The 16,339-nt window shown below is 38.9% G+C and overlaps 1 protein-coding gene across 36 annotated transcripts in view; it reads right to left on the bottom strand.

The window, feature by feature from the left end:
* NFIB (nuclear factor I B) overlaps positions 1–12,925 on the bottom strand; it is a 219,908-nt gene extending 206,983 nt beyond the window's left edge. For 26 of the 36 annotated variants that reach the window (XR_010588659.1, XR_010588660.1, XR_010588663.1 and 23 more), the window contains exon 1: positions 4,823–6,698. Coding sequence is in view for 31 of the 36 variants with exons in the window: in XM_065549507.1 (XP_065405579.1) it covers positions 4,823–4,852 (30 nt within the window). In the remaining 5 variants the exon portion in view is untranslated. Of the gene's footprint in view, positions 1–4,822; positions 6,699–12,222 lie in introns of those variants that run through there. The other 10 variants (XM_065549508.1, XM_065549511.1, XM_065549524.1 and 7 more) reach the window with 1 other exon arrangement.
* Positions 12,926–16,339: the final 3,414 nt, after the last annotated feature.

The raw sequence follows: 16,339 nt of genomic DNA, 5'->3' as shown, positions 1-16,339 counted from the left end.
TTAGTGATATACTTGTACAAGTATATCATTCATTCATTTTGCCTGTTTTAAGTAGCATCCTCGATACTTGTTCATGCCCAAATAGGACTTTCCCCCAAAGTATTGTCTACCTCTGTGAACAAATATGAATGTAATTATTCCACTAATTTAAAATGGCCAAAACCCACTACCAAACATTACTATGTTTTGGTTTTGAAGGAAGACATTATGGGGGTGTCTCGCTATTTTTTATGTGTTTCTGTTTTTAAGCACTATGCAGTGGTTATGCATCACATTGAATGATGGAATACAATCATACCACAACTTAGCTTTCTTTATGTGATTATACACAAGAATAGAGTATATAAACTAATATTTTAGTTACACTGATAGAAATGGAATGACGTATTTAATCCGTGGGATGATTAACTCTATTAGGTAAAAATGACGAAAGTATAACTAATGGCTTCATAATTATACAGAGTTCACAATATTTTCTTGGCGACCTATTGGACTTCAGACTAAGATTTTGATATTAAAAACTTCAAATTTAAAATCAAATTCAGAGTATTCTGAATGTTAAAATCATGTAAAATTTGATTTTTCACCCCTAATTTCCTCCCCTCCCCCCACCCCCCAAAAAAAAGTTGTGAGCACAGTTGCACATATGGCCAAACATTACCTTCACAAGAAAAAAAATCTGAACCAAAATTGAACAGTAAAGGATGCAAATACTCTTATTACAGTGTGAAACATAAAGGCAATGATTAAACTGTTCAGTAGTTTCCAGCAGAGATTTGAACATTTCTGATACTATACTGGCACACAAACCTAGGCCAGGCAAAGAGTTAAACCACAATCTGTTCTTTGTGTGGGAAGGCAGTACTGCACTGAGCAACCACAGCCCACGATAAGACTTCCCTATCGCCATACACTTTCTGATGCCATGCTTTTTCCTCTCATTAGAACTACTACAGAAAGTTTATTTTTTCTCCTCAGAAAGTTATCTTAAAGAAAGTCATTTAATAACATTTTGATTTTAACATATGTCGCAAAAAGGTTTAACATATAACATTTCTAATTCATTTTATTACAGATTTTGAAACCTGTAACTTCTGGGGGGAGGGGATTAGAGTGGGGGGAGTCCTTTTGTCCCAAATACTGTAATTTCCTCTACATTTAAAGTAGGCTGCAGTGCTTATAGTTTAAAATACATAAAATATTGTATATCAAGCAGTTCGGGGGGGTGGTTAATAAGGACATCATGAACTTTTTTGGTTTGACTTTACTTTTAGGTACTATATTGAATATTAACAATAATATCCAATCGTATCCAAAACCATAAGTCATTTTATACTTAAATTTCAGGTCTGACACTCTAGTAGTTTAATTTTTCTCTACACAAAGAGAAACTTTATTTTTTTTATTATGACTAGGGTTTTGTTTTACAATATCATCAAATACTGTAACTATAAAATATATGTTCAAGAAAAATACAAAGTAGAAAAGCAGCAAGTTATGTCCTGCTGTAAAGCAGTATTATCAAATATCTTTGAGAGATTCATTGTGCATCTGGATTCCTTTCAAATGAAACATTACTTGACAAGAAGTGCCCCATAAAAATGATCCTAAATGGAGATTTGCTATTAATCATACACATTCTCTGCTCAACCTCCTAAAAAGCCATCTACTAAATTTGATTTTTTCCCTAACATTGGTAGAGGCAATATTGAAAAAAAATGATTTTTATGTGGCACTTACCCATGTGAATCATAACTGCTCTTGCAATAAAGTGATTTATGAAGGTAAGATTTTCAAGTGTCGTAACAAATGGTTCAGGTGAACCAATATGCATCAACAATTTAAACTAACGTGGAGGTTATTCTGAAATATGTATATAGCTTGCAAATAAATGAACAAATACCTACACTGTAATCACAATATAATGCTGACAGATAGGCCAAGCTTCCTTTTTCAGAGTAGTTTACAAGAGAAATGTATTTCCCTTCTCCTTCCCCCTCACCTTACCTCTTCCTAAATTTCATATCAATCCATCTACATTCAAATTAGAGAACTATGATACAGAAAATGAGGCAAAAGTCTAGCAATTACCCATAGAAAATCTTGTATTCACAATTTCATTGTATGGATTTTTATTATTTTTCCCTATAACTAAACAATATTTTATAGCAATATAAAAATAAACCGTGTTAAATATATCACAAGAGCCTGAGCATTTAAAGGCATGCGGTAACTGCATCCTATCATGTCTCAGTCAAGAGAGATAAATTGGAGTTTATATTCATTCCAACACAGGAGGAGAGAGTGGGGGAAAATACATTGTATGTGATGTCTGTATACTAACGTACAGGTATTTGAACTGGCGATGGGAAACGTTCCCAATTGCCAAGTATTGGCTTAACAAACCCACAGATCTACTCTAAAAAGAGGCTACAATGCGATATCCTCACAAACTGAACTACAACTTTTGTAAAGCGCTATTTTGATCTGTGCTTACAAGTTTTAACAGAATATTTTGTGATGAGCACACAGCACTAGAGTCAAAATATGTCCAGACCATCATACAAATAGAAACTACAATAGAAATTAAAATAATTTTATCCAGGTTTTTCCAAACTGCTAATCACAACTTCATATCAGATTCAGTGATATTCTACTTTAAAAAAAAAATAAAGAGAAAACAAAGCAAGTAAACCTAACCTTCAAATTGGAGACAAGAGGAGGGGAATTAGTAAATAAATTTCAATCAGTTCAAACAGAGGATAGAAATTTTTACAAATAAAGAAAATCAGAACTGCTACAGTTGTATTCCCAATGTATATTACTAAATTTGCCTATTTAAATAGTCATATGATACAGCATGATTGGAAAGGGCTATATTTATATATATACACAAGTTCCTAATACATCAGCGCAAGATAATGCTCTTTTATTTATGCTTGCATAAATCCCATAAATTAAGTTTTATAAACATATACATAGTGACATGTTAATATAGATTTGAAAAAAAGATGTAAACCAAACATATAAAAAAATGTCATAAGACCTGGAAATAGCAAAAGACCTTATCCGCTATATTACAGGTGGGAATGAGAATTTGCCCTATTACTTTAATATAATGTAAAAACTATTTTATTTCATTTGTATTAGTCTTAGATGTACACTCATGTACAGAAGACCCATTAACTTGTCAATATTTTTTTTAAGAGAGGACAGCTGATGAAGGGGGGAAAAATCTGCTAAACATGGATTACACCAGAAGTAATTCCTAGGTGCGTACCTGCAAACATATATGCATATCTTCAATACATAGTGCAATCTATATGTTATAATATAATTATTTATTTTAAACTACAAAAAAACTTAATACTCTTGTCCAGTTTAGTTGACATTTACTTGCTCAAAATATCCATATCTAAGTCAATCACACATAGATGCCAAACAAAATATAAACAATAAAAAATGTGTCAGCCAAAAAGCTACAGGACTGTATCCAATCAATGAATAAGCCTTATCTTTGTTTTCATCTTCATTCACAATTTCTGAATGCTTCAGTCCTTTTAAATCACAATGTTTTTAATTGTCAAATAATTGAAATCATAATTATTTGTCCTCTGTACAAGTATAACTGCATTAATATTAGATTTACAATAATATAACACTAGATTTACATTCTCACTTTTCTTTAGTTATTTGTTGCACCAATGTGGACACAAGCAGCTATCAGTTAATCAGTTTACATCACATCCTCCTAAGGCAGACTTTTACTAAAAACTGCTGAAAACAATCCCATAGCTTTAGAGTTAGTTTACTCTTTGGAATATGTTCTAGCACCAATACATGTATTTCTTGTTAAAGTGATAATAAATATACTCTGCGGTAACTTCTGATGTGTTACTTTCTACTGTTTAAAATAATAGTTTCAAAAGAACTGTAGATCCGTATTCTGTTTCCTTCACCACGTTTTAAATATCTTCATAAAACCCTGGATTTTCCAGAATCTATTCTCTATATCTCCCCTACTTGAAACAATATTGCACAGTTTGTCCAAAATTTCTCAAAACATATAATCTTGGATGCAGCATAGACAATTATTGCTTGTTTTTCTTATAAGATCCAAAAAGTCAGTTACCACCAAAGCATGACAATAACTATACGTGCAATTTATATAAAAGATAATTTTTGCTTTTGAAGTTGCATGCTAATTTATAAAATTATAAAACACCAACATTAAACAAGAAAAATGTTATGTCCCTAGACAGTCAAATAAAAAAAAAATCCTGTAGTTTGGTCATTCTCACTCTAATCAACCTCATACTGCTGGCAGACTATAGATTATTAATTCAGCGTGGAACAGTATTACTTTTACATCAGTCAATGTTCAATTAAAAATAACACTTTTCTTCTTAAACCCTTGTATTAGACATTGAGTGAGTAAACAGGAGAGCAGAAAAGACAGCAGATCAATATTCTCCAGTCTAATCAGAACTTTTCAAACCCGCTTTTTAATTATATTCATTTATATTGTTTTTTACCTTTGGCTTTTTATGCAACAATTTAGCAGTATTTATCTAGGGATGGAACTTTCAACGAATCTCCCCCAAAACAATGGCCTTGTACAGTTTGTTCTCTGCTGTTCTATTTTGCAACAGGAGTTTGGACCCTGACAAGCAGCTATAATTATGCTTTAAGCCGTTACTACTATTAGCATGACTCATTGAGAACCATATTATATGTGGCTTTATATATATATATATATATATATATATATATATATATAAAATAAAAATATATAAAATATAAAATCAAAATGCATCTGTACCTGAGTGAGACAGATGGGAGAATACATCATGACTTCGCTTTGAGAACACACTTCCCGGAGAGCCCCTAAGAAAAGCCTCAAAAGGGAATAATTTCATCTATTCATTTTAGACATCTGAGAACTCAAGGAAGATGAAATCAATCAGGACGGGATTCTGCCCTGGATCACCACAACTTCACAGCAAACCCCAGTCCTCCTTAAATAGCCAAAGATTCAAGTTCACTCCGTGTGCTAGATTTCCCGGGGTGAAATCCAATCTACACTTTTAACCCTCTTGTTGTCGGCGGCTCAGGAGTCTCGCTTTTGCTGCTTCTGCTGCTGCTGGTTTTCGGATGAAGGATTTTTTCGGGGGTGGGGGAGGTGGACGGGAGGGTTTTTGTTGTTTGCTTTTTTAAGATGTTGGTGGCGGCGGCGGTGGTTGCACTGTCACCACGCTACCAAAGTTCAAGGTTACAGCCCAGAGCGGAGCAGGAAAGTCCCGGAGTAATCGCAGGCGAAACTTTGCAAGGAAGAGACCATGTGCGTATGTGAGAGAGTGAGTGAGAGTGTGAGTCCCCCAAGGCTGGGAAATGCTTCGCAGCGCGCAATCTCCGGGCTTCTCTCGCAGCAGCCTGTGCCTCTCTCTGCCTATCCACTCCCTCCCTCTCTCTCTCTAATGTGGGCAATGTTAAGAGGCTGCTTTCCAAACGCCCACTATAATAAAAATGATCTCTTGAAAATTCAAAACGATAAATCTCTCCCTCTCTCCCTCCCCATTTGCTCCCTCTCTCGCTTGCTGCAAAACTTGGAAGTTGGAAAATCCACCGGTTACACCCTGGGGACCCCCTTCCAGTTCGCTTCCCCAAATGAGACTTGAGGATTGTTTTTAATTATTTAATTACACAATCATCGCTTACACTCCTCCTCCTGCAAACACATTCCTTTTTTCCACCAGATCTTCACCACCCCCCTCCTCCTCCTCCTCTTCATCAATCATCTACCACTGTAGAAGAATCCAGCACGTTTTACAAACATGCCTAATTTTCCCCTCCCTTCGGGTGAAAGAAGGCTTTTGGGGGGGAAGAGGGGGAGTTGGTACAAAGATTATTGCAGCAGCTATTTCAGAGCACTGCCAGTAATAAACCCACTTCCCTCTGCTTGTCCTGGGAAGTGCCCAGTGGAAAATTCCCTCACAGGGAGACAGAAAGGGGCTGGGGCTGCAACAACCTGGCTCTCTACTCTGGCCTCTGCCCACCAGCCCAGGAGGAGCCGCTGCGCGCACCCCGCGAGGAGAGGCGGGGGCCTGGGCGGGAAGCTAAAAGCGTGAAACTTCGCCACATCGCCACTCATTCAACCCAACCCAGAGCGGTGGTGGAAGCCGGGGCTCCTTGTTCTTTGCATGCCCAGCATGCAGCCCTGTCTCTCGGGTTGCGTTTTTCACTGTTAATGCCCTGTGCACCTAAAACCCGAGGGGCTGCTGGGCTTTCGCTGACAGTGCAATGGGGCCTCCTACTCTGGGCTGCTTTTTGTCTCCCTGCCAGGGAGCCCCTTACACATGGCCCCCATCCCTCCGCCTTGCCGTCGCAGCCTGAGCAGCACACGCCCTCAGGGACCGGGGTAGTCTGCGGGGCAGGCTCCTTTCCGTAGAGGCTATGCGATAGGGGGAGGTCAGGCCAGCTTTCGGGGGGGGCGGCTTTCTCCCCTGGCGTGCCCAGTGGGGTGCAAGCAGCAACTCGAAGGGCATCAAACAAATCTGGAGGATGGGGCCCGCGGTAGCAAAGTCTGGTTTCAATCTTCCAAACCAGCTTTACTAGGAAGCTGAAGCCCGAGGACGAGTTTCTTGCTCCAGGAATGTAGTGAATGAAACTTATTTCTCCTCCTGTAGGGAGGGCGGTGTGATGCAGTGCAGATCTCGGGGGGAGGGGGCACCCACCCCAGGCGCGCTGCTGCTGCTGGTGGTGGTGACACAAAGGGGAACGAGAAGCTGACGAAGCGCCTGATCAGTGCCAGCTCCTGCAGCAGCCTGAAGTTTAAACCTTCCCTGTGTTTCGGTATTGAGAGCCTCTCTAGTCTAAATTGTCCTGAAGGGACCAGTGACTTTTCCTTTCCCAAAGTGGGAGTTATTCACGTCAGTTATTCACAACGACACATCAAGAAAAGTAGGCAGGTTCAAGTCAACCATGAAATGGTCACTTTTTAACCCCGTCCTGTCCTCATTAGGGAAATGCTCAAACACAGCCCATTTTCAAAGAGGGCTCTTAATGAGGAGAGCTTGACAAGTCTACCAGCTGCAATTCCCATAAATTTACAAGCCAAAGGAAGGGGGAAAGGGAGGGGGGTTCGTACAAGACAGGTAATGTCAAAGGAAACAGCGAGAGCCCAACACATTAACCCTTAAAAGAAACCTATCTACATCCATTCTGGTGGCTAGCTGCACTTTCAGGCTTTGCTCAAAGCATCGGTGTTTGAACAAGTCACGTCTTCTTCCTGGTAAGAGTCGTATATAAAAGTGACAAGCAAGTTCAGAGCGCGCACTCACGCCAGAAGCGATGAGGCAAACTCGGGGTTAACCCTAGTGAACACACTTCATTTCGTATCTTGCACAGAATACACCAAATCCTATCATCTTGTGCCAGACACTGCAAAAAGCTGATAACGCCAGCTTTAAATACTGGAGTTTCCCTTTGAATAAATATTCAATTTAACTGGAGTTAATTTACCATAAAAGACATTCCCCTTGGCACAAATGCACTAATGTCCTTGAACACCTCTTTAAGCGCTTGGACTCCTACACAACCAGCCATTACTGCGGGTCTGCTTTAAAGCTGTAATAGCCTTCTCCCCCCCCCCCCAACTCACCCCTTACCCCACTAGAAATGCTGCCTCTGTGAGTTGCACAGATTTTATAACTAGCCCCTCCTCCGGGTATGTACTGGGAAAGGGACCCTTTTTTCGCCAAAGACATTTACACTAAAAGCAACAAAGTGTGACAAGCGTCTGAACTCGAACAGCAGGACAAAGAAGAGGAACAAGGTAAGGAGAGCCAATGAGCCTTGGGGTTTCTACAAGCCAGAAGAAACTGCAGAGTTAGATGGGTGCGGTTGATATCCCCACTCAGACACATTCACATACACACACACTGGAATAGGAACAAGGACTGGGGATTATACATACACGTATACATTCGCTGTTGTTAATAACTGGTTTTCACTTCCACTAAGTGAGACAAAGAAGACTAGCCAGGGAGGGGGAGAGAGAGAGAGATGAGGCTGACTGCTTGGGGCCCCGTGTGGCCGGCTGTGTCTGTCTCCCTCTGTCCTCAGGCGCCCTGCACACACAGCGCCCGGCCCTTCACTCACTAACACTGACGCACCAGCACACCAGCGCTACTTATTTAACAAAATACCAGACTAACTCCAGGCCTTTCCAGGAATAGATGTGTTAGCCAGGATTAACCAAACTCATTCTGGGAAGACATCCGTAGGGACGAAGTGGAAACGGTATGGTGATTCATCTCAATAAATGCCCCCTCTTTAATAAGCAAACTATAAAAACAACATGGTTAATAGCGTCTCGGAAGTAGAGAAAGTTTTACTCGCAAGTACAAAGGTACAGAAATTCCCCTACAGCCTCCGCCAGCACATAAGCCTACAAGATGAAATATACATTCTAAAGATGGTTGCAAGATTGCTTTTTTCCCCGTTTTCTTTCTTTTTCTCTCTCCCCCCTCCCCGCCCCCCCTAAATTAGGATTACCTCTTCTGCAAATTAACCCAGGAGAGATTTAAAAGTTATTTGCTTAGGTACAGATATATATGAATGCTGATGTCTCATGTGCCTGACTTTTTAAGGACATGGTAGTTAGTGAAAGCAAACCATAACTGCGACTGGGCCTTGGCATACAGCGAAATTCTTTATGAAGGTAGCTCAAACACCTCAAAGCACCTAAAAATAAGCTACTATTGTTGCAAGTTATGTATTATTTAATATCCTGTCTTTCTGACAATTTCTCATAACACTACGTTTCCTAGCATTGCAATATTCGCTTCTGTATATACTGGAGATAAACAGACCTTCATATAGTGTTTAAAAAGCCACATATGTCTGTAATATTCACACATACACACACACACATTCGCCACCTGACCCATTGAATGACACTGAGAACTGGTTTGCTCTGCGCTAGTGCTTAGAGAAGCTGCTATGCCATCACCGGAATGGGAACACGATATTCTGCCAGTGGCAGCTTGAGGGAGTGATGAGGGTATGCATTTTATATATGTGAAACTTCATAAAACAAACAGCCACAACTAAAGCGAAGGCTCCTGTAAGAGATAAAGAGTCAAATGCGCCTATCTATTTATTACATCGCAATTGTCTAATCGGTATTTTAAATTCTCTCTCGGAAAATTAATACCAGTCTGGTCTTTCCTCTTCCCAGCATCCCCCAATACCCCCTATCTGGCATCCTGTACTTATTTCACTGGGAGCTATTTGTGTTCCCCGGGGACAAAACTAAGCTGAGAAAATCACTGTTAATAACGTTAGTGCCGAAATACCAACGCACGCTGTTATACAGGAACAGTGTCTCACTCTGTCTACATTTCATGCACATTTACAGTTTGAAACTCACCGAGCAGCACTGATTTCAAATACAATACGAGGCTAGCCAGCTCGACTATGTGAAAAACTAGAAACACTTTTTGAAACTAAAGGCCAAACAAACTTTCGCTGCCCTCCGCAGCAGTTTTCCACGGACGATTCAGATTTGAGTTCTATTGGACTCCTATGGAAACACATGCTCTCATACTCGCTCTGTTTTCACACACAATATCTACACATTCTACAGAGCGTTTGTAGTTATATTTCCAGAGGATCCTAAAAGTTAGAAATGGAAAGGCCTGTTATGTCATCAAGTCTATATTCTTGCTAATGTAGGATTCCAGTTGGTGTCCTTTGTTCTAGTATTTTGGTTGTCAATCAGAACATCGTTTTATGCCTCAAAATCAAGAGAAAGATATTGTTAATGTTGGACTGTATATACCTGTTTATTTTAGTGTACAAGGGTGTGAATTTCCGAATTATCTACAAAATACAGAGAATTATCAATTTCTGTCTGAATATTATAATAGGATCTTTTTAAAAATAAAAACCATCCCTTTCAGACATTTTGCAGCTATTTCAAATAATTCAGTATGCAAGAATCGCCTCCTCTTAAATTTCTGTTTCACCAGGCCCTTGTGACACAAAAGACAAGCTATATGCAGCTATCCATGTTGTAACATCAACTTTTCAACTTCATCAGCAGTAAGAAAATTAAGCTTATACCCGTTATATACACAAATATTTACATGTGTACACACACATATAGCATAGATTGACTAAATTATGTATTATATACATCACAATGTTATACTGTGTGCAATATATATTAAATATAATATGACCAGTAATTGTGAATTGCAAGGCGATTCAGGATTCCTTATGATTCAGGGTTCCTTGTGATATCATATTCAACTATACAGCAACGCTCCAGATGTTTATAATGTCATATAATTATAGTCTTGTTCAATTTTCCTGAGTATATTACATCTGTCCGATTACGATAGAAAATAAATGTAACTGGGGAAATAAACAATGAAACTCTCAATATTTTTATCTGTTCACGAAGTCTCAATTCATTTTTATATGCAGTTTAATTTTTCAGTATAGGTTTTTTGAAATGTGAACAGTAAAACTTGTAACTCACTATAGTATCATCACACCTATAAATATATTAATATATTTTAATCATAGTGTTACTATTTTTTTCGGAATGATCAGAAATACACACACACACACCTATCTAGCTCACTGGGTGTGTGTGTGTGCTTGACCTCTGTCCACATATGGTTTGATGGTGACTCTAATACTCGAGCTTTCTCTGTCTCCCAGACCAGAAAAAATGAAAACATCAAACCTCAAATGTAAAAACTGTAAACCACAACGTTTTGTGTTACACAACGCTGCAGTTTTTACCCTGACTGCGTAAAGGTCACGTTTGCAGCCTTACAAAGGAATGGAAACCAATTCTCGCTAATATAGCAAATTCTCTCAAAACTCACATTAACTAATCTTAAACTTCCTGGACACACACAAAAAAATAGTTGCAGCTGTATCTTTTCTGACAGTTTATATGACTTTCTAGATTTATTATGGGTTTTTTTAAGAGATTGATGTAAATGTCTATACAAATCAGAGTTCAAAAGTTAACTTTTTTCCCTATGATTCAATGTTAAGTTACATGGGTTGCGGCTCAAGATCACTTCAAAGAAAGTTAGAGTTAAGTCTTGTGTATTTTGGCGCCTTTTCCCTGCCAGCTACTGTACTTAAAAAAAAAAAAAAAAAAAACTTGGAGATCTTGTCTGTCCCGTCTCAAGTTCAATGGCAGCCCTTTCCAGCAGCAGGAGTAGGAGAAGATGGCCATTTTCGCAGCCCTAATAATAATTCAGATCACGCCACATCGGCATCTTGTGTCAAAGTCGAAACTGGCTTCCCCGCCCCCTTCAACCTGAGAGCTGCCAAGTCCTCACACACTCCGCATTCAACCACAACTTAATGGATGGGATATTGTGCATTAAAATGTGGCCCAGACACACAGGCGAGGAGAGGACAAGAGGGGAAAGCAGACAGACAGACACACATACACACACACAGAGAAGAAAGGAATGAATTAAAAGTACAACATGCACGGCTCCCACAGCAAAACAGTAGGGTAAAAAAGGGGAGAGAGAAACCACAGGAAAGCCACAAAAGTAACTTTAAAAATACAAATTCAGAGATACCAAACGAACAGTTCATACTGCAACATGCAGCACCCGAGATAAATTAACTATTTAGCACAGCAAACAGAGGATCAATGGCACTTTTCCTCAAAAGTACACATTCAGGGTGAAAAGTGTATTCATTACAAAATATATCCAGACGGTTAGGAGGAAAAGAATCAAAGGGGTGAACAAAAAAAGAAACTACAGCAACAAGACGGGGAAACAAAAACTGTCGCGAGATACAAATAAAGTAGCATTTTCATTAATCCTTTGCAGCGTATAACTGATAGCTGCCTGCCAGAGCAGAGGGGGAGGGGGGAAAGTTGAAGCAGGACATGTGCCAAGTTCAGCACTTTTGGACGCAAACTCCCATCAACTGATTCCTGGCATAAAAGTGTGACCCATATACAAAAGCTGCCAAAAAAGCAAAATATAAACAAACAATCCACCACTTATATCTCATCCTGTAAAACAGAAGTGATATCAGCTTTTAGGAAGGGGATATAACATCCACTCTGGAAACCACAGAGACACAATCGCAGCCTGGAGGGGGAAAAGAGGGAACAACCAAGCAAATGGAAAGGGGGGAAAAAGCATAATTTTCAACGCCACATACCATTGCACTGTATTGCATTAAATAAATGGGATCCTGAAATCTGTAACACACAACACAGGGCCGTTGGCTTCACATGTCTCAGGTAACAAATTTATTCTTTTCTCAAGCGCTCGGTGTGATTTGTTTGTTTGTTTTTGTTTGGATTTCCAGCAAGTGGCCTTCTTTTTTAAAAAAAGAAAAAAATATTACTGTTTGCTCAGTTTTTTTTTTAAATGGAGACACCAAACAGGAAGAAAATTCTTGGCCAGAGGAGGGGAAAAGGCGGTAAAGTTAAAGTCTATAGGCAGTGGGCAGCCCCCTCCTCCTTCTCCTCCTCCTCTCGCTTTCCAATCTTCCTTCCTCTTTGACTTGCAAGGCTGGAGAGTAGGTTTTGGTGGCTGACTTGAACGCGATCCAGGAGAGGCTGAGACCTTTGTGTGTGTGTGTGTGTGTGTGTGTGTGTGTGGAGCTGGGCTGGTCTCTGTATGTGTGTTGCTGCCTCTTTTTTTCCTTCCCTTCTCTTTCTCTCCCTCTCTCTCCCCCCTCTGCGACTGCAGAATGAGCTGGCGATACTAGCGCGGAGCTAGTGCGTACTTGGCCTCCTTCCACCTCTTTCCGATTGGCCGGGCCAGCGGCGGTGGCTCCCCTTAACCACCACCCACTAAACCACCCATTCCCCGACTCCCCATCTGCCCGCCGGAGCCCTTGGGAAGCGCGGCTCTTCGTTTCCGCCTGGCGGCTGCATAAGAAACCAAGAAAAAAGCTAAGGCAGGGGAGGGGGGGATTTATTTGCATATTCATACCGCAACACCCAATGAGAGAGAGAGAGAGAGAGAGAGAGGAGCCGGAGGCGGCACCAGCAGCCCCAGACAGGTCAGGGACCTGAAATCAGTACTTCAATTGACTCGATCCTTTTGCTGTATAAACGCAAATCTCTGTGCGCGCGCGCTGGAGAACTGTGCTGACTGCATTGTTTCAAATGCTGCAGATGCACGCACGGATTTTGTTCTTGAACAGAAGTTTGTCGTAATTCCCATTCATTGTGGAAAGAGGTTTAAAATCTTACTTATCACGGTAACTACACACCTCTGATAAATATAATATATATTACGGCATAGATACAGATAGAGTAGTACCGAATCGAAAATACGCTACTCCTACTATATATACTAGAAGATTATCTTTATTTTTTAAAAATAATTGTATTAAAGAAAGAAAGAAAGAAAGAAAGAAAGAAAGAAAGAAAGAAAGAAAGAAAGAAAAAGAAAATCAGCAGGATTCACTCAGTTGTCATTAAGGTGAAGCCACCTACTCCCCATGCCTACCTTTTGTGAGCCCCCAAAATTCCCATTGAATTTGAAGTGAATGGGAATTTTGGATGTTCAAGGAATTACAGGATAAAAAGCTCCTAGTGCAAACACTGAAAACGGGTTTAAATGGGAGCTGCAAAGTGCTGGAAACTTTTCAAAATCAGGCTTCTTGATTTAGGTGCTAACTATAGGTTAGGCCCTGGCTTTTAAAAAATTCTGTCACCCTATTTAATGTGCTTGTCTGTGGGTCTAATCCTCAATAGTGGCATGAGTGGCCTCCGTTACTGCCAAAAATGTGACAGTGAATGAAGTTCTATGTACAAATTTATATTTTTCAGGCGTTTCACTGACAATAAAAAATTGCTCTAAGCTGAAAGCTGTCACATGTAGATTTTCAACTTAATATTGATGTTTTTATTAAATGTGATCAAATCAAATAGATTTGCAGCTTATTAATGAACATAGGTATAAAAACTATTGGTCTGTACCAATCTGAAACTTTTTGGAGTGTATAATATTCTAAAAAGGTTGGGAATTAAAAGTTGAATTTTGGAAAGTTAATACTCAATGTACTGTAATTGCTTCAGATATTACCAAAAAAAGCTTAATATTTGTGTACAGCACTTGAAGAATAAATTTCTTCACATGCATTTTTATAAAAAGCCTTTGCAGACTACGCATGGCTTCAAATACCTGTTATAAAGTGCCAAATGACCAAACTACCATTATCAAAAGGACCAAAATAACTGCAGTGCAATTGTTGTTAGACCCAAACCTGAAGTCAATTGAAGCTCCGCATAGGCTCAGAGTTGCACATGCATTGAGCTCTTTGTAGGATTGGGGCCATAGACTGATAAAATTCCCTTGAACCAAAAGTGTGGGAAGAAGTTATAAATCTAAAATACATCTTTTTAGTGCTAAAATTTTTTTGCAGAGTGTACACCCTAAAGAATCCTTATAATTGCTTTGAGACCATTGCTGGGAGCAAGGACATCAGGAAGTTCCTCTCAGGAAGTCAGTTTGCTTTTTGTTTGTTTGATAATAATACCTTTAAAACTAACAGGTATACTCCTACTATTAAGCATAAATTACCAAAAATAAAAACCATAAAGTAGAAATCCCAGAAAAAATGATTGTTTTCTTTTTATTTCTTCTCATTTTATTAAAAAAGTCAAAAATGGGAAAAATTAAATGTAAAACATTTTCTTACATTGTGTTTAGTTAATGTAATTGCTAAAATAGTATCTGCCCTGGATTTTGTAAATTACATGCCATCCAGTTAATTGACTGGATAGCAGGCCTTTTTCCATGCCGGGGGAATCTGTGGTTGTTATTGTTGTATAGAATTCAGGACTCTGCATCTGATCTAGCAAACCACCAGGAATTCTTCATACTGTATCAGCTGAAAGAAGTAATGGCAATGTGGAAAACAAAACACTGAATGGTCTCAACGAGAGATTGCTGTAGCTGAAAGCTATATTAACTACTCAAACAGATGAAAAGAGATTTAATATGTATTGATATTGGTCATAGGCATCTTTCTTGAACATTTTTATTTAGTTATTGTGCTAAATATAAATTCTAGCCTTTGATTTCTCATTTGTATAGTTTTTGTGTATTTTGCTTAAGTGTATGTCTTGCTACAAGTATAATCAAAGCCCAATGTCCTCCACTGGAAAGCTGAAACCTACAGTCTGCTGCAAATTCCCCGGATTTAGCGGCTTTCTGGTATGAGAATAATGGAAGTTTTGTGGCAGTTTCATTTAAAATTTTAAATGGGAAAAATAATATAATCAGCATAGCAGCTCCTATGTGGTTTACTGATAGATAATCAGTGCCCCATCTGGAAAAGAGTGGGAGGTAGTTTGGGACTGGGAAAATCTCATTTGTTGAATTTCTGCTAAAATGAGCAGCTGTGCAATTGTTACCAGTACTGACACTTAAATGTGTCATCTGTAGGCTTCAGAGTCATATATATATATATATCTATATAAGAAAGATCACAGCTCTCTAAGCTATTGTTTAAAGTGCCCACACACTTAGGAATTCAGCACTGATTTGGTGAACACTGTCCTTGTTTTCAAGGTTTCTTCACAACCAAGAGGGCAAGGAAAGATAATGTAAATGAAAGCCAAGATTCTGGAACAGGAGTCTGTGGCAAGTGGTTGACACAACAGCAGCTTCTGTCAGCAGTACCGTCACAGAACAAAATCAAATTTTGTGGCCACACAATCCCAGAATAGACAGTCCCCTGAATAAAATACATGAATGTTAATTATAGGTGATGCAGTAGTAATGCTATTTTTAAGATTGCTGAACATTTTCCATTGTGACCCCACATTTTCTTAAGTGGCTTATAACTTTTATAAGTAGCTTAAAACGTTGTCAAAGTTCATCCTTTTTAGGCTGAAAATTTGTATGCTTACTACCTGTTTCAAATCAAATTATTTTTGAAAGTTTGATCAAAAACATCGAAATCATTCTTGAAAATCGCAGTTCAGTGAAAAATAGGTAGCTTTGGCCATTTTTCAGACTTTTTTTTTTTTTTTTTTTTTTTTTTTTTTTACACACCAGTTCTGTCAAGGGTTTGGAGCAAGGGCTTAAAATTTGGCAGGGTGATAGTCCTGTGGCTAGAAAAGTGCATTTGACTGAGTTATAAGCCACAGAAAATTGCAATTTGCACACATGCACTACAACTGTTCATTATTTCTGAAAGTTCATATTTTTGCCACGCTGTACTTTAGATGTTCTCAGTACCCACTGAGCCTCTTGCAATGTTTCCCAACAACTAGATGGATTTATAGCTCCAAAATTAACATGGACAAGAT

This window comes from Chrysemys picta, chromosome 6, assembly GCF_011386835.1.
Source record: "Chrysemys picta bellii isolate R12L10 chromosome 6, ASM1138683v2, whole genome shotgun sequence".
Taxonomy (NCBI): domain Eukaryota; kingdom Metazoa; phylum Chordata; order Testudines; family Emydidae; genus Chrysemys; species Chrysemys picta.
Note: the sequence above shows the minus strand (reverse complement) of the source record. Positions and strands in the feature narration are given on the sequence as shown.